The sequence below is a fragment of the Sminthopsis crassicaudata genome, chromosome 4 (genome assembly GCF_048593235.1).
Source record: "Sminthopsis crassicaudata isolate SCR6 chromosome 4, ASM4859323v1, whole genome shotgun sequence".
Lineage (NCBI taxonomy): Eukaryota > Metazoa > Chordata > Mammalia > Dasyuromorphia > Dasyuridae > Sminthopsis > Sminthopsis crassicaudata.
The window spans coordinates 313,713,663-313,733,734 of NC_133620.1; the positions used below are offsets into that span (position 1 = coordinate 313,713,663).

General features: G+C 32.7%; 1 protein-coding gene across 9 annotated transcripts in view; it reads left to right on the plus strand.

The window, feature by feature from the left end:
* TNRC6C (trinucleotide repeat containing adaptor 6C) overlaps positions 1-20,072 on the plus strand; it is a 218,968-nt gene that overhangs the window by 105,932 nt on the left and 92,964 nt on the right. For 6 of the 9 annotated variants that reach the window (XM_074260237.1, XM_074260240.1, XM_074260236.1 and 3 more), the window contains one exon: positions 14,281-14,418. The exons of 2 other annotated variants lie outside the window; for them this stretch is intronic. In XM_074260237.1, coding sequence (XP_074116338.1) covers positions 14,281-14,418 — 138 coding nt within the window. Of the gene's footprint in view, positions 1-9,540; positions 9,646-14,280; positions 14,419-20,072 lie in introns of those variants that run through there. One more of the 9 variants, XM_074260244.1, reaches the window with a different exon arrangement.

Consider the following 20,072-nt stretch of genomic DNA (forward strand, 5'->3'; position numbering starts at 1 on the left):
ACTGTACACTTCAACAACAATACTGTATGAGGATGTATTCTGATGGAAGTGGAAATCTTCAACATAAAGAAGATCCAACTCACTTCCAGTTGATCAATGATGGACAGAGGTAGCTACACCCAGAGAAGAAACACTGGGAGGGGAATGAAAATTGTTAGCACTAATATCTGTCTGCCCAGGTTGCATATACCTTCGGATTCTAATGTTTATTGTGCAATAAGAAAATGATATTCGCACACATGTATTGTACCTAGATTATATTGTAACACATGTAAAATGTATGGTATTGCCTGTCGTCGGGGGGAGGGAATAGAGGGAGGGGGGGTAATTTGGAAAAATGAATACAAGGGATAATATTATAAAATATATATATATATATATATATATATATAATAAAAAAAAAAAAAAGAAAGAAAATAGCCATGTCCATCAGAATTGATCATTGTATAATCTTGTTTTGCTGGGTACTGTGTTCTCTTGCTTCTATTTACTTCATTTAACATCAGTTCAAGTAAGTCTCTCCAGGCCTTTCCAAAATTATCCTGCTGATCATTTCTTAACAAAACAGTAATATTCCATAACATTCATATATTGTTCTCCAAATGATGGGCATCCACTCAGTTATCAGTTTACTGCAGAAAGGAATACTATATACATTTTTGCACATCTGGGTTCTTATCACTCTTTTATGATCTCTTTGGGATACAGGCCCAATAGAAACACTGCAGGATCAAAGGATATGCTCAGTTTTGTAGCATACTTCCAAATTGCTTTCCAAAATGACTGGATCAATTCACAATTCCACCAACAATATGTTAGCAATCCAATTTTCCCACATCCCCTCCAACATTTATCATTATCTTTTCCTATCATCTTAGATAACCTAAGAAGTATGTAGTGGTATCTCAGGATTGTCTTAATTTGCAGTTCTCTGATCACTAGTTGATTTAAATTTTTTTTTTCCATATGACTGGAAATAGTTTTAATTTCTCCATCTGAAAATTGTCAAACATGTAACTTTCAAAACTTCTCTATTTGTCTATTTTTTCTTTCTAGTCTCCGTTCTCTTTTCTCATACTATAAATATCTAAGGCAAAAATATTTGTGAAGCTCATACTGTACTATGATAATTAAAGCACAAGCAAAAGGCATTTCATGCCTTTGGGGAGCTTACATTGGGAAGACTACATACAGAGTAGGGCTGAAGAGAGATTTGGAGGAAAAGTACTTGCATGGTGGAATTGTTTCAGAGTCCATAAAGAAAAAGCAGAACAAGGTGAAGAATGAAGGTTTACTGGCCTAACCCTTTCTCCCATATGGAAACCCCAAGAGGAGGAATTCACCAATTTAAAGGTGGGGCTGGCTTGGCAACAGTTTTTCCCAGGGGAAGAAAGCCACAGTGATGAAATAGATATTTTAGGTATGGAACATCTAAGTGCTGAGGAAAGTTCCAGAATGAGATGACAACTGATGCATGCTATTGAAGTTCATTAAAAAAGGAACAAGAATCAAGAGGGGAATGAAAGTTGGGCAACCTAGAACTTTTTCCCAAATAGATACTCCAGAAGGAACTTACTAATGAGGGAAAGCAGCATAGTGAGGAAAGATATTCCAGAGTAAGGAAAGTTCCAGGGTAAAATGGCAGGTGAGGCAAAATAGCATTTTTTTGGAAAGTCAGAAACAGAGCCAGAAAGGGTATGCTTGATGGTCTTTCTCCTCTTCCTCTTCCATCCTCCTGCTCTGCCCCATCCCCCTTTGGAAAAAAAGAAAAAAACAAAGCCTGTACAACAAAGTATGTAGTCAAGAACAAATTCCTACATTGTCCATTTATGAAAATATATCATATTCTGCTTTTTAGGCCTAATCATCTTTTTCACTTCATGGATAGTATGATTCATCAGTCTTTTGGAATCATTGCATTAATCAGAGTTCTCAAATTTGAAATTCTTATTCTCCACAGTGATTTAATCATTGTATAAATTTTCCCTCAGTTCTGATTATTTCACCATGTGTGCATTAGTTCATAGAAGTCTCCTCAAGATTTTCTGGAAACATTCTTTTGTCATTTATAGCATAATAATATTCCATTATATTAATATTTCATAATTTGTTTAGCCATTCCATAGTTGATGAATACCCTATTAGTCTCCATTTATTTGCAGCTCTAAGTATTTTGGGGGCAGTCAGATGACACAATGGATATAATTCTGAGCCTACAGTCAGGAAAACTCATCTTGAGTTCAACTCCTCCCCTTAGACTCTTACTAACTATGTGATCCTGGGTAAGTCACTTAACCCTATTTGCCTCAGTTTTCTCATTTCTAAAATAACCTGGAAAAGGAAATGATAAATCATTCAAGTATCTTTGCCAAGAAACTTCCAAGTGGGGTCAAGAAGAATCAGACACAACTAAATGACTGAACAACAAAAATGTCTTTGGAATGTGAATTCAGGAGTCATTATTGAGTCAGAGTATTTATATAGTTTAGTGATTTTTTTGAACATGGCTCCAGATTCCTTCTAGAAATCTAGTTTTCTCAATGTATCTGAATTAAAGACATTTAAAGAAAGTATTTAAATTTTAACAGAGATGAAATAATTAAATCCTTAATAAAAAAAAAACAAATAAATCAAAAATACAGCACAAAAACAATCTTGAAAATAAGAGATAAAAATGAAAACAAAAAGCTCATTTAGTTGATTAAAAATCAATAAAGCAGATCAACCATTAGCTAATATGATTTGAAAAAAGAAAATCAAATTATCATACTCAAAGATGGAAAAGGAGAATTAATAACAGAGGAAGAAAAAATAAAACAATTTAAATAGCCCCACCTCAAAAAAAAAAAAAAAAAAAAAAAAAAAAAGAATTCCCTGAGAGGATGGGGGCAGAGGAGTTGGGAGGGACCAAGATCAGATAGATAAAAAAGAGAATTCTATCAGATGTACAAAGAATAATTTATTTCATTATTATATACCTTTTTTTCCCCCAAAAAATAGGAAAAAGAAGCAATTTGAAAATTCTTTTTAAACACTAGAAACCATAAGAATAAAACTTTGCTTGTAGGGTAAATAGTGTCTAACATCAAGAACATGTATCATCTGTAATAAAGAAATACTGTAATCCTTTCGAATATGGTCAGGCTTAAAGTAACAATGGCCATTGTCACCTCTGTTTTATATATTTCTCAAAATGCTAAAATAGCAACAAGAAGAAATATAAATTGAGAATAAGTTAGATAAAGAAGAAGATAATTACATCATTTTGACAGTTTGAAACTATAGTGATTTAAAGTATTTTGAAACAATTTATGATTTAATTAAGGTAATAAGTTTTTTTTCAATCTATATTGCCAACAACAAAAACCAAGAAATAACTAAAAAGAAATCCCATTTGGAAAAATTGCAGAATGTATGAATTATTTGGAAGTCTACTTATGAACACGCTCAGAAGGGTTATGTAAATACTACTACAAATTACTTTTTACAGAAATAAAGCCAAACAAGTATTTGGAAGTATTAATTTTTCATAGTTGGGCTGTACCTATACTTCACAGAGCTGCTGAATCAGTATCTCTAAAGCTCCAATCACTCCTTTGTTTAGCTTTTAAAGCCTTTCAGTTTGGCTTCAACCTAGCTTTGTTTTGTTTTTCATAAACTCTGCATTCCAATCACAGCCATCTTTGTGTTATTTATATACAATGTTCTATATTCATTCTCCATAACTTTTTACAGCTGTTACCCTTTTGAGAGGCAGGTGGTTGCACAGAGAGTGAATCTGTAGTCAGGAATTCCTGAGTTCAAATCTAACCTCACAAGTGTGACCTTGGGCACTTAATTTCTCTTTGTCTCGGTTTCTTCAATTGTAAAATAGGAATGATAGCTTCTACCTTATAGGTCATTGTTATGAGAGTCAAACAAAATAATAGTTGTAAAAGGTACCTAGCACAATGTCTGGTGCATGGTAGTTGCAATACAAATGCTTATTATTCCTCAACTACTTTCCTGCTTTCATATCTGTAAAACATTCTCTTCTCACTTACACATTCTACATTGTAAGGATCCCTACATTTTAGAATCCCTAATTTCGGAAAACTCAGTTCGAGTATTATTTCCTACACAAGACTGTTCTATCTGCCAGATACTAGTGTGCTTTTCCTGAAAATTATGAAAAGCTTATCTAAATACCTTAAACTTACACCTAAGATTAAGTTCCTTTGAAAACTGGTCCTTTAAATGAGAAAGAGTTCAGTACTGTTTATTGATTTAATGATTTCTAGGAATGAGCTACTTTAAAACATTTGAAACTTAAGTGCTTTTTACTCAATTACTTAGTGCACGGTACACTGCTAAGTCATGGATGTATTGTTTAGACAAGGATTATTTAACTTTAAACTTACAAAATAAGCACATGTTAGTTTTTTAAATTTTCATTCTAATTGTTCCTCAGAAAATGTTCAAAGAAAAATAGAATTATAATTAATTCTAACCAATTTTAGATGTGGATTTTCTAAGTCTTTTGAATACTATTACAATCAAACATTAAAAGCTTTCCCTTGAGAAATTTAGAGTGAAGATTATCTTTAAACTCTTTCTATTATTATACTTCTTCTTTAAAATAAGAAGTATTTTCAGCTTCAGTATCTTTGACATTACTTATACAATTTTATACAAATCAACTACAGACGATTCTTGCTTTATCTGGCAGAAGGTCAGTAGTGCAGACAAGACCCCAGGCACTGAAATGGGGTGGGGTAATAGGAGGAAGCCATGTGGAAGCCCCATAAGGGAAAAGAGGTCTGCAGAATTGGTCCACTTAACTTTAAGCAAGAGCTGGTTATGTTGTTGAAATGTAATGACTCTGCAGAGTCTTCAGCTTTACTCTCTCTTCCAGGGCAGGGCCATTGAAATCCAGTAGCAAGATAAAAGTCAAGATTGCTGAAGACTTAGGCACCTTTAAAGATAGCTGTTTTTGAATACATTTTGAATTGTCCAAAAATATTGCCTATGTAATCATATTGGATGTTTTCATTTTTCTGATTACTTTCTTTTAGAACTTTTCATCTTTTAAAAATAGATGTATTGAAATTTGACTCTTAAATTAGCATCTCTTCCTGTTTCTGCTCAAATTATGCTTGTGTCATCCCCAAGGGTAATGTTAAGAAAAAAGATAATATCTAAGGATTATAGTATATGCTTATATATTTTTTTCTCTTTCCCATAATATGACTAAGATTGTTGGAAGATAACTATTGACAAACATCCTAGAGAAGAAAATACATGAACTGAGCTGGGTAAAAAAAGTCATGTATGTAACTAAAGGAAGAAGCAGGATTCTCCTATTAGACTGGCATTTTAAAGAGCAATGTCATACATCATCTAATATATCATTTGTTTGTCATTTTAGGTTGCTACTAAATTTTGTGGAGAACTTTGAATTGTTGTAAAATCCTTTTGTAAACTGCCATGTCAAAATTCTGACCTGGAATCCATTAGGAGTCTTTATCCCTTTTTACATTTCTGACTTGTCATTTGTATTCCCCTTATATAGGGGATCTACATCAAAGATTGGTGAATGAAAAAAGAAAGGAGAAAATTTAAGAAAATTATATTAATGGCAGCAATAATATATAAATAATTAAAGGATGCAATGCCATTTACTTCCATGCAAAGATTCTATTCAAATACAGTAATTAGTATCCTTATAGTTTTCAGAAAAATATTAGCACAGTTTAGTAATTTCTAATCATATTTAGTTTATTTTGTATTTAACACATTTAACTTGAAAATGGGGGGGGGGAGACATCTTTGAATTGTTTACCCTAATCTATAGGGATAAGAATGAGACTTGTGATTTCATTCATATAGAGTGAGGAAATTCCCTCTACCAGTGCCAATAGGTATCTTCTTTGCAATTTATAATATTAGAAAATTGCCTAAAGCATTGAGAGGTTTGGTTAATTTGTCCAGAGTCACACAACCATTATATGTCAGAGGTGGGACTTGAACCCAAGTTTTTCTAACTTCAATGTCTTCTTTATGTCAACTACCTCAAAACCATAGTAGTTTGATTAGTTGAGTATTGCTTAAATATTCAGTAAAATACTTATCAGAAAAGAAAGTTATTGAAGGTAATGCATATCAGTGGTGGCACTTGAATCAAGTCATCAACTATAGGGTTAGTGCTTCTCCTTGTACTCTGCTGACTTTTATTACTCCCATATTTTGACCACTATTTACTAAATCCAGCCTTTCCAGTCTATTAGGATCATAGATTTAGAGCTAGAAGAAGCTCTTGTAGTTATCTAACCCAATCCCCTTATTTTATATGTTTAAAAACTGAAACCCAGAGAAGTTAAGGGATTTGCCCCTATACCTATAGATTATAAATAACAGCTGGGATTCAAATTCACATGCTAGAATTTGAATGTTAGGCCATCTTGTGGCCATCTAATCCAACCCATACCTGAAAAGAATCCCCACCGTAACATTCCTAAAAAGTAGTCATCTAGCCTCTGCTGAAAGACTTAACGAAGAGGGAATCTCAGCAGTTCCTCATATAACTCATTTCACTCTAACAGTACTAATTAGATGTTAGGAAGCTTGTTTCTGGTTTGGGGTTGGGTGTTTTTTTTTTTGTTTTTTTTTTTTCTTACAGGTAAGCAGGAGTATCAGATTCTATAGAAATCAAGGAAGAGAGAGACTGAGAAAAGGTAGTCAGTAATGGATTGTTGTCAGAGAGGTTTTATTAGTTCTGGAGTGGAAACTAGCTTGTAAGATAGGAATGAGTAAGAAAAGATAAAGGCAAATGAATGTAAAAATCTTTGTGAGAGTCTTCTATCAATAGACATTTATTAAGTGCCAAATGAAGCATTATATTTGGATGAGACCTTTCTAGGTAACTCTCCTACCTTTTAGTCCTCCCTCCTCTAATTATCTTCTATTTAATGTATTTATTTGTTTATATAAGTGCATTTAATAAATGTAAATGTACTTTGCTACATGCTTTAATTAGGAAGACAAAAGAGAAACATTTCCTTAATTAAAGAACATGTGTTTTATTGGTAGAGACAACATTTACATATAAACACATATAAACAAATAAATACACTAAATAGAAGATAATTAGAAAAGGGAAGACTTAAAGGTAGGAGAGTTTAGAAAAGTCTCATCCAAATATGATGCTTGATTTGGTCTTTGAGATTAGGAAAAAAGGGTGCATTTCCTGGTATAGGAGATAGTCTGTTCAAAGATCTAGAAATAGGAAGTGGAGTATTGTAAGGAATGGTGAGGACAGTCTGATAGAGATGATAAAAGGGAATAATGTAGGAAATCTGCAAAGCTATGTTAGATTGGAGCCAGATTATAAAAGGCTTTGATGGTTGTAATTCTTAATTTTTTTTAATAGGACATAGGGAAAATCAGAAGAGACATAGGTTTTATGGAAAAGAGTTCTGTTTTGGACACAAAATAAGGAAAGATGTGGAAGATTATCAGGTTGCTGAAAGAATTGTGTCTGTATCTGCATGTGTGTTTAAGATGGCAAAAAGTAACATTCCTGCTAGACTTTTGAAGCTTTCTATATTTTGATTATAGTCTACTTTTCTAACCTTTTTGCTCCTAAAAAATACTTATTAGATTTAAATAAATAATCTCTTCACTGTTGCAGGACCAGTGCCATAATTATTCTTTCCTTCACTTTTACCCCAAACTATAATTCTTTCTCCCCTTTTCCCAGTCTTCAGATCCATATATTGCTTGTCATTTTTACTGAATTAGTCTTATCACTACAACTTGTATCTTTAAATGCTGTCTTTTAGTTCTTAAATTTCATAGCACTTAAGACAATGCTAGATATATAGCTGGTACTTGATAAATACTTGTTTAGATAAGGAAAGGCAGGTTTCTCTCTTACCAAAAAGTTTTCCTTACTAAGCCATAGATTGGATCCTAAGGAATATAGAGTAGTTTGAGTAGATAAGAGCCAAAAGCAAAATTATAAAATAACATTTACTTAATGTCTTTTGGTGATCTTAAAAGATTTCCACAGTTCAGTAGAACTTGACACCTGAATTTGAGATCCCAGATCTGTCACTCACTGCTTACTCATGTTACACTTATACCCTTTATGTCTCTGGAGTTCAGATTTATCATGTCAAAACAGAACTCAATATCTTTTCTCCAACAACCATATTTCCCCCACTAAGTTCTTTTCTGATAAGAAAGAGCTCTTATCAGGGCTACCATTTTCCAGATTTTTACCTTTGTGAGGCAATTAGGTGGCATACTGGGTCTGTAGTCAGGAAAATCTGAGTTCATATCCAGCCTTAGACATTTAACCTGCTATATGACTCTGGGCAAGTTCCTTAACCAGTGGCTCAGTTTCCTCAATTGTAGAATAGGGATAATATAGCAGCTACCTCCCAAGATTTTTGTGAGGATCAGACAGGATATTTGTCAAAGTCTTACTAAAGTACCCGACTCTTAGTAGGCAATCATTGAATGTTTCTTTCCTTCCACACCACGTAATCAGTTAGTTGTTAACTTTTGCCACTTATACCTCCCACAACATCTCCGACATCTATTCATTCCTTTCCTATAGCCACCATCTAAGTTCTGGCCCTTACACATCTCCACTGAACTATTGCAGTGGCCTCCTCATTGATCTCCCTGTTTCATGCCTCCTCATTGCTCCATCCTCTGCTCAGCTGCCAAAGTGATTTTCCTTAACTGTAGTTTTGCCACTCACTAAACACATTCCACTAGCTTCCTATTTAGAATAAAATATGTCTTATTTTTTGGCATTCAAACCATTTTACAAATTGGCCCTAACTTATCCTTCCAACTTCATTATACATTAATATCTTCATTTAGTCTGTGATCTAGCCCAGCTGACCCCTTCTCTGATCCTCAGTTTCTTTGTACAACTCTCCTGTCATGTTCCCGCATTGTTGTCTACCATGCTTGGGCTGGACTACGTAGAATTTCTCACCTCCTTTAAAACCCATCTCAGGTACCACATTCTAATACAAATCTTTTCTGATTTCCTATCCCATTCAAATGCTAGTGAATTCCATGCCTTGTATGTAATTTGTATTTATTTTTGTTTTATTCTATTTATCCTTATATATCTACATGTGTCATTTGATTGAATATAAACTTCTTGAGAACAGGGACTGTTTCTGTGAGTGTGTGCATGCGGATGCGTGCATGAATGTTGCATCCGTAGTGCCTAGCACAGTACCTGGCACATAACGGGTACTTAATAAATATTTATTGAGTAATAGATCTATAAAATGAAAGGGTTAGATCAGATGCCTTCTGATGTCCCTTCTAAAAATCTCTGATCCTAAAGTCTGCCTGACTAATGTGGACTTACTTCCATTTTTGTAAAGCAGTAGAGCTTCTTAGAAAAAATGACTAAATTAGCCATTACATTTTGTTACTACTTTATAGTCTGTTCATTTAATATATTGTTATATTTTAAATTGGTCTTCCAGAACTGGAAGTGTTCTCTAAACTTTATTTTACACATTGCAGGTCAACAGATGAATTCGTATTCAGGTCAAATTATTTTAATGTGAATTTCAAGGTACTGTCCAGAAAATTGCACTGAAATTTTGTGTCAGCTATTGCTTGAAGTAGGTAAGCCATCAGCTAGAACTTGGACATCTTTCAGTTGTACAGAAATTTATATTTATTGTAAATTGAATTTGAAACATGGTATTATTATTAAATTTTCAAGTTGATCATGTAAAATAACAGTTACATTTTTATATCTGACTTTTCTAGCTGTTGAAGCTTATGATTTAAGAGAGTAAAGAATGGATTAAGCAAACAAGGGACAGATGATGGGCTTATCCCTAAGAAACTGGCAGTAGACTATTTCTAGTGAGATGAATGAAATTCAGAGTTGTCATGTGACCTGAAAGGATTATCTCTTGAAGCTATTTTTTGTTTATGGATCCTCCTTATCTAGGTTTTGGTGTGCTTAAAGGGCACAAGCTATTAGTTGCATAGTATCTTTGGAATGATATTCTTTAGAAGGAAATCTGAGTTCTTCAGTGATCTAATAGCCTTAGATGAAATTAGGGCACTTGCAGGAAAGGTTATGTTTAATAAAATTTTAAGGAAAATGCAACTTCCTTTTTTATGGCTTGAAAAAGTTATATAACATAAATTCAACCAAGAATAATATAAATGTTTCAAGTTTACATCCTCTATGCCTGGATAATTTATTGTTTACTCTAAAATGTTTGGAGACAGTTGCAGCCTTATGTGTCCCATTTACAAAAAACTTTTGTTACCTTTATGAAAAATTATTGTGGATTTGAATATTCAGTTGAATATCATAAGTGCTAAAAATGCCTGTGCTGTAAAAAATAATAATAATAATTAGTTGTATATGCAATTTTCTGAGAGAATTAGGATGTTCATGTTTGTAGATCATCACAACTATTTATGTATATATGTTGCAATTAAAGATATTTTCTGTGTAGTAGATAATACAAGTAATATTCTCTTCCATTTTACAGATGAAAAACTGAGGCTAAGTGATTTGCTCATGGTTGCAGGAAAACATGTGTGGTAGGATTTGTGAAATGCCAGTTCTAACATTCTTATTTGCTTCTCTATGAAGATTATGGTGGAAAAACATTCAACTTTAAATAGGCTTCAGCATATTACAAGTGATGATTTGCACTAAAAAAAAAAAAGTACAAAAAATATTATACAGAAAATATATTATCAGAAATTCAAATGGGCCAATAATGAATTGAGAGCAACAGACAATAGATGATAGCTTGAATGTTGAAGATTTCTATGGAATAATAAAATAACCAAAAAAAAAAGTCATCTCCACTATTTGGGGTAATCCTCTATAATGAATTTTAATTACTCAAGAATACTTCTAAAATATTTGTGAACCTAATAAATTTTTTCTTTTCATTTGGATATTAGATGTCAAGTAACTAAGTTTGCTTAAACAGTTTTTCCTATCATGGTCACTTCAAAAGAAATTTTTGCAAAATATTATGATCATATTTTTTACCCTCTGTACTCTTAGGCTGTCTATGCATCCATTCCCCCTCCTCAAGCATTTAATTACAGTAAACTTATTTAGTATACTTTGCCATCAATACTCTTATTTATATTACACATATTTAACTCACCCTAATTTTTTTTGTTCCAAGGTGTGAATAGTATCTATTTCCTCACTCCAAATAGTTGATTTCAACTGAATTAGATTGCCTTTTCAGGTTTAATATTTATAGAATTTATTATTCTTTAATATAATATTGCTTCCCTATTAAGTTCAGTACAATTTGTGTCTTCATTATATTTTTCACTATATTTGGCATATAGAAAAATCTGGATGTTTGAAATAATCCAACAATTATATTTACATCTAATTCAAGACACATGCATAAAGATGCCCCATGTTTTTATTTCTTGATTTCCAACATAATTTTTAAAAATTTTCTACTTACTGACCATCATCTTCCAATATCTCTTAGAAACATGTAACAGAGACAGGAAATGCAAGATGGAATTAGCATAAAAAAACCAAATCCTCTATTTTCTTTATAGGCTATTCCCCTGCTTATCTGCAACTAGTAAATTCTGTTTGTTACAGCATGGGGGGAGAAATGGTATAGAATGTGAAAATAAATATTTGGTAAGCTTATTATGTGTTTCAGAGGTATTGAGAACTTATCTACTTTGCAAAATCCTGAATTAGATTATTTCTCTCATTTTTTTTGAATAGTTTTAAATCCTACTGTTGCTAGTTTTTCAGACAGTAGCAACATTTAATAATGTATTATCAGAACTTTTAGGCACCATTTTGCTGATAAAGCTTTGTTGATTTTATGGTGATAGTTAATCAACAATGTTATTTCCAGGATCTGATGAGCAAAACTTATTGATTATTGATGTACATGAATACTTTTATCCAGATTCTAAGGTTCATTAAAATTTTTATTAAATTGAAATAATAATAATGCAAAGCAATCTTATCAATTTGACAAAAATATTTTAGGCCACTGAGAATGATTAAATTAATAGCTTCTTCATTATAGAGATTAGTTGATGGTATGCAGAAATTTTTAAGTACAGAGAAATTTTTTAATAAGAGGGTACTCTTATTAATGGAAAAAAACAATAGACAAGGAACCAAGGGATGCTTGATTTTAATTTCAGCTTTATTACATCCTGTTCTGAGATTTAATCGCCATATTGGCTAACTGGAGAACATCAGGAGAAAGTTACTTAGGATAGTAAGGGTTCTGTAAATCATATAAAAATAGTTGAGGGAACTGGGTTTGTTAATAATAGCAGCTTGTATTTGCATAATGCTTTATGATTTGTAAAACTTTTTGCATATATTCTTATATTTTGTCTTCTACTCAAGCCTCTGTGACTGGAAAGCCCCAACATGCTTTTCTAGCTTAGTTATACATTGCTTTTCTTCCACTACTCTGATCCAGCTAGACTGAATTTCTTCATCTTCCCACTGTCTGGAATGTACTCCTTCCCCATGTTTACCATTTTAATGTTCCTTGTTTCTTTGAAACATCAGGTTAAGCAGCACTTAACTTTTAGAAAGACCTTTTCTGAGCATGCCCTCCTCCCCTTCAATTAAAAGTGCTCTTATTTATTTTGTATTATAAGCACGTGTCATTCCTTTTAATAAACATCCTTGAGAACAAGAGCTGGTTCATTTTTTTTCCTTTGTATCTCCAACTTCTGAGAGAATTGGCACATGGTAGGAACATAAATGCTTTTAAATTGATTATCCCAATTTTACAGATGAGAAAACTGAGTCTTGGGGAAATTAAATGATTTGCCCAATATCACACAGATAGATAGAACTGGGATTTGAACACAGGTCTTATAATACCAAATCTAGTCTTTTACACTATAGCTCATTTGCTTCTATAATTTCACAAAAGAGACTGAAACATGAGAGAGTCATAACAAGTATTTATTATAGACCTGCTGTGGATGAATGGTTGAATTCAGCCTAGAGAAGTCAGATGAGCAGAGTGATTATACAGTTAGAAGATTAATTAGACTTATTAAATATAATTTCCGAGTACAGAATAACTGCCAATAGGTAAAAGTTATAAACAGGCATATTTTAGTTCACTACAAAAATGAATTAACAAAGTTAAAATTGTGAGAAGGAATTGTCGAATAATATCTTCCAAACTAAGGAGATCTTCATTGGATATGTTCAGACAGGAAGTAGGTTGTCTATTAGTCACATTTCACAGTAGTTTCCAATATTAGGAGGGTGATTAGAATAGATTACCTATAATATTCAATATACTCATCTTGAGATTGACTATATTTCTAGAAACTAGAAAAGTATTTTTGTTACTAAATTTAAAATTTGTCTTACAATAAAATAATACTTGAGAAGGTTCAGTTGGCCCCTGTGTTGATTCCATGGATCTTAGTGTACCCACATTACAAGGAATGTTTTAAATTAGCATGCTGCTGTCGTATAAATGCAATGAATCATGCCACTGTTGAGATCCAGAAAATGCCATTCTGTCAGTATTTACTTATTCAAACAATGTCTTTACAAATCCTCATTAACTCCTTCAGTTTGCAACTTTTGAAGATGTGCTTTTCTTTTCTTTTCTTTTCTTTTTTTTTTTCTATGACAAGAAAGAAATATATCGTTTGGGAAAGCCTTCTGTATATTTATAAACAGACTTTGAATAATTTGCTCTCATGTTCACTACTTAGATCTTTTTTGGAGGGAGAAACAAATAATTAAGAAATTGATGATTTGTCATTTTATATGTGAGACTCATTTATAATATTACCCACAGTGATAATATGTCATTTAGAGAAAGAGAAAGAGGAAGAGAAAAGGATATAAATGTATAGAAAGAATATAGCAAGAGTGTAGAAAGGAGGCAGAAATTTATTTGCATGCAGCCAGTTGCCAGTATGTGGTTGTTGTTTTGGCTGACTTTCAAAAAACAGAAGAAAAACAGTTACAGTGTTAATTGTAGTTGGGTCCTAAAGTGAAAATGTTTTTGACAGTTGGAAGAAATTAAAGAGGAAGGGAGATCGGTTTAGTGTCAGCTGTGATTAGATAATCAAAGCTTTAAAATCTCATCTGTTGCTAACATAACCTAGCATTGAATAATATGGGGGTAACTCCATATACAGAAAGGGCATATCCTAATCAGTATAGCTAAAGCCTGAATGAGCTTGCAGGTTTTTTAAGAGCATGCTTGCACTGAGAGATTTTTTTGGCAGCCCTACAGGATGAGGCTCATGCTGTACAAAGCCGACATATTGAAGCTGAGAGCCCAGGCGAACATAGATGCAGACGTAGAGCCAGCTCTGCACACAAAATAGCGTCTCCTAGGATGGTTGGGCGACACCTTTCTTCAGGTATTTCATTACCCATCAGCCTCTAATAGAGCAGGAAAACGTAACACAGCAAGGAATTAGTAAATAGCATGTGCTTCTCTTAAATCAATTTATTACATAACATTTTAGGAGCTGCAGTAGCATGGCATCCTAAGCTGTTGGCTGCGATTCAGTTTTGATAAAATGGCGTCTTAGCAAAAAGAGCTGCTTGCTTAAAGAATTGCTACACTGAGCATAAAAATGAAAATATTAGCTACTGCTATTTTGTCCTTAGCTTATTATTAGTATTTGTGAAAGTCCTCCTTAATAATGTAGCAAGCTCTATCCCCTTATGCCCTCCCCCACCCAGTTTTATTTTGAGTGCTTTTAAAGATTCTTAACCTAGAAAACAAGCTCATTTTAATGCATTTTCAAAGAAAACCCAGGATTATGGGTTTATTCTCTTAGATACATTATCTCTTAGATATTTTTTCCCGTTAAATACCTAGTTGTGAATTTCATAACCACTTGTATTTAAACCAGTTGATAATTTAAACATTTGTGTAGGCTGTGTCCCAATGATGGAATTTTGAATGCAAAATACTTTGTATATCTTTACAGTCATTAATTATGGTGAGTTAGCATGTTTAATTCTTTTAAAGTAAAACCAGTTCTAATATTCATAGTGTCCCTCCATACACATATCATTTAAATCTTGGGATCATCTTATGATATTTTAAAACATTATGAAGCATATTCTAGCCTGAAGCATTTGAATTGTTTCTCCTGTGTAGGCTATAATGTTTTGTTCTTTGAAAAACAATGGGAGAGATTTTTTAAAAATTAAGTCTCTTTTGTTACCAGCTAAATATTCAGTATACTTATTGTCCTATTCAGAGGAAATCTTGCTGAATATAAATTAAGCCTGTGTAGTTAAAATTTTGGTTACTATAACTAACTGTTAGCACTCTGTTAAACATTTTAATTAGAAAAAAAAATAATATATTAACATATAAACAAAAATTATGAATCTAGTCAAAATTCAAATTAAAGTCACTTTAAAATTATTTATTTTTGTATTATTTCATTTTAGGACAAATCATTGATAGTAGGAATATATATATATTTATATTTATGTATTTATATATTCATGTTCTAAAGTAACTGAATTTGCATAACACTATATAGATACTCCTGACCTCTTTAATCTTGAATTTAGTATATACTTTGCTAATACAAATGTATCATTAAAAATCAGCATCATTTTACAAATCTTTTTATTTTCTTATTCCTTTAGATTTTTTTCACTCAATTTGTAAATCAGTGATTTTGACTAAAGTATGATGCTAATTTTTAAAAATATTGGCACTTAAGTGTTTTATTTCAAATTATGGAAATATTGCATAGTTGATTAGGATAACAATATGATACCGAGTAGCAACTGGTTTCACTAGAAATATTATTATAAAACATGTTGTAGTAGAGTTTGGCTGTTGAGTTCATATTTTGAATATTCATATTTATCATGCTAACTTTTTGATTTCTGTTTTCAAGTATATTGAAAGCTTTTCCTGTATTAGGTTCATTTTCTCCTTCCAACTACTCTTAATTTGCCTCTAAAAAGTATTTTGTGCACAATTTTATTTTTCAAATCCTTAAGAGAAAAAGGTGGTTCCTTTTAGTGGAGGAAAAAATAGGAAAAGAAGGAAGGAGACAACCTCAGATGACTGAAGAAAGGACTAGAGTTATAAGGAAACAGACTTTGGGATTGGGACATTGAATAAACAAAACAAAAAAAGATAATACAGGTTTTCATATTTCATGAAGAGAAAAAAAATTGCTTGAATAAATGAAAGAAAAAATATTTATTAAAATACTTTGTGGCAAGTGCACAAAGTGCTGGAGAGATTAATACAAAATCAAAAACAGCTGCTGCCAACAAGGAGGTTATGTTCTGGTCAGAGGAAAAAGAAAATGTACTGGGGATGATAGCTAGGGAGAGAGATGTCTAAGTTTGGAAAGTTATTAGGATAGTAAGTAGAACCATAGAGGAACAATGACAAGAGTTGATAAAAGTTCCTAAAATTGGAAAGGGTATGACTAAAAATCGCCATGGGAACTGGTAAGGAGAAATTAGGGAATTTCACTAAAATATGGGCTCCAACTTAAATATGATGGCTAATTAGGGGCAGCTAGATGGAGAACCAGCACTGAAGTCAGGAGGAAGGAGGACCAGAGTTTAAATGTGATCTCAGAACTTAACACTTCTTAGCTGTGTGACCCTAGGCAAGTCACTTAATTCCAGTTGCCTCAGCAATATATATAACTGAGAGAAGGAGAAGTATTCCAGCCATGAAATGGTTAAGTCATTCAAAATCCTTGTTTAAAATTATAGAAGTAAAAGAGATTGCCATGGGAAAAAAAGTAATCAAGTACAGAACCTAGAAGGATCTTGAGAGGTCTGGAAGGAAAACAATAAAAGTGCCTTATGTGGGTGGTAGGCAGTGTACTAAACGTTTCACAAATATAGCGTTCCATATTTACAATAATGCCATTTTACTACAGCAATAACAATAATTATAATAATTGCTAACATTTATATGGCATTTTCTGGGTCAAGCACTGTGTCAAGTGCTTTACAGTTATCTCATTTGATCTTCAAAACAACTGTGGGAATTAAGTGCTTTTATTACACCCTTTTTATATTTGAGAAAACTGAGGTAAGTGACTTGCCCAAGGTCAAACAGCTAATAAGTGTTTACAGTTTATGATTGAACTTGGGTATTCTTGATTGAAGATTCATTGTACCATCTAGCTGCCTCTTAAGAGTAGAAAGGCAGTAAAAAAAGATGGTAAAAAATGAGAGGAGGAGAATCATAAGAATACTGTATCTCCAATGTCAAGAAAGGGGAACAATACCCAGAAGAGAATTGGGAGACAGGTAGAGCAACAGATTCAAAAGCTATAGAAAGGAGAATTAAGACTGAAAAAGGTCTTTTGAATTTGGTGATTTAGATCACTGGTTTTTAACTGAATAATGGAAAAAAGAAATCGAGGTGGGGAGGGGAGGAAGAGCTAGTTGGTGCAGTGGATAGAGCACCATCCCTGAAGTCAGAAGGACCTGAGTTCAAATCTGGTCTCAGACACTTAAAACTTCCTAACTATGTAACTCTGGGCAAGCCACTTAACCCCAGTTGCCCAGCAAAAAGAAAAGAAAAAGGAAATCAGATCTTAAGGTGGGAGAAACTAAATAATGAGGAAAAGAAGTTATCTTCTTTATATGTAATTAGCCTGGTTTTTTTCCAGAATTTTCATAGAAGGTATTAAGAATCACAGTTTCTAGCAAGTTCCTTGTCCCATGACCTAGCTAGTCAACAATATTAAATTTACTACACAGGAAAAAAGGTGGGGTGAAGTGAAGGGATCATTAATCAAAGAGAGGATTTCATACATTCTTTATGAAAATACTAAGGCTCAGTAGAAACTTTAAAATACAAATTAATATATGTAGGTAGAGTTTCGAATTGCTCTGGTGATTCTGGAAAGCAATTTAGAGTTATGCTTATGTGTAAACCTTTTAATCCATAAAGCTCAATATTAGGCTTGTAACAAAAGAGATCAAACAAAAAAGGAAAAAATTTATATACAAAAACTATTCATAGCAACTCCTTTTGTAGAGAGAATGAGAAATGAGAGAAATGCCTATCAATTGGGGAGTGGCTAAACAAATTATGGTATATGATTATAATGTAACATTAGTAAGCTGTAAGAAATTATGAAAGTGAGAGATTCAGAGTAATATAGGCATATTGTATTTTGTTTCAAAGTAAAGTAGAACCAGGAGAGTAATTTATACAATAACTACAGCCTTGTAAAGAATAACTTCAAAAAATGTAAGAACATGGGATCAACACAGTGACATTTCAAATGCCACAAGATTGATAGATATGGTGATCATGAGCTATAACATGAAATATATATTTTCATATGTGGCTAATAAATAAATTTGTTTTACTTGACCATTCTTAATTTGTTACAAGGAAAGATTTTGGTACTTTTTTTTTTTTTTTTTTTTTAATGGGGGCAAGAAAGAGGGTGACTGTGTCAATTAAGAATGGGGGAAAGGTCATTGAATCTTTTTAATGATAGAGGAAACCAGAGACAAGCAATTCAGCTTTAACATGTTAAAGCTCTTTTTAAAGGATCTCATTTTAACAATCCACATAGAAGCCGACAAGTGAATAAAGAAGGCTTCTAGTAATGCTCATTGGCCACAAATCCTGGAATACCTCAATAACCAAAAAGTCAAAATTGCAGGTTACCGAAAAGACAGTGGTGGTCATCAATCAACTGCAACATATCAGGTTTGATAGGTTTGATTGAGTCAGATAATCTGAACAAAGGATACTGAATAACTTAAATAACTGAAAATTTACAATGTTGCTGCCATAAAAAGGCAACTGATAACTTTCTTATTCCACAAAACCTTTGAGATTATTCCACCCATTTCATATTTCAAGTAACAAATTGTACAAAAGAAGTAGTGTCATCTACTTCAAAGTAGCCATAAATGGCAAAATTTAGTCAGTTATTTTTTTAATGTGCTAATAACAAGTAATTAGTCTGTATGTTTCATTGAGCTCTGTGTAACTTTGACACCCAGAAAAACATCCTAATTGGTACAATATCCTGTGAAAAATTGATGGAACAATATGCACAAGAATCATTTGCGTGTGAAGAGGTATCATAGCATAAAGGATGAGGTACTGAAATTAAAGTCAAGAACACCTGTGTTCAATCCTATCTCAATCATTTACAAGCTATGTGATCTCTATGCAAGTCACTTCAACTCTCTCTGCTTTGGTTTCTTCATCTGTAAAATGAGAGGACAAGATTAAATTACTTTTTCTTACTCTAAATTGATTGTGGTATTGATAAATTTTGATCTATACCACTGGAAAAGAATATCCAGATTCAGAATCTCATCACTTAAGAAGAAAAGGTAAAAAGGGGATTAAAGTAAGATTCATCAAGGTGAAATACCATCACCTCCCCTTTAAGTATTCACAGGAACCAAATATATTCATAAACAAATTAGAAGGAACCATAGAATGGGTAAGATTAAATGTGCATAGAAGTATAAATAGCTGCACCAAATTCCTAGAAGAGATAGCTTAGATTTAAAAGCATTAATTGAAGAATTCAGTTAAGAATGCCCTAACTTCCTAGTTCTTTTATCTACTTAATAACTATGACTTACTTCTCCATTTTACCATTGTAACATATGAAGATAGTTATCTCATATTATTAATCTTTCCATCACCCTCAGATTCTTTCCCAAGCCATTACTCTGCACTTGTATTCTGCTACCTCTCCTATTTTGACCCCTTGGTGAATCAATTCTAATATTTCCCCTGCTCACAAATTTCTTGTTCTTTTGTCATTATCACGCCTGGATTAACTCCCCCATTTCCATCTTTCACTACTACTAATGTGCTGCTTTAAAGGAGTTAGGGGAAATAATAAAACCTTGTTGATTGGGTCCACTACAAATTTATGTTGCATAATTTCATTTGGACCCTCACTGCAGCAAGGCAGTCTTTTCACACTTCTCAAATCAATTTCCCTCTCCCACTCACCACTCTCTTAAATTTTTTCAGCCTTCCTCGAGCCTTTCATGACACCCCCAATCTCTC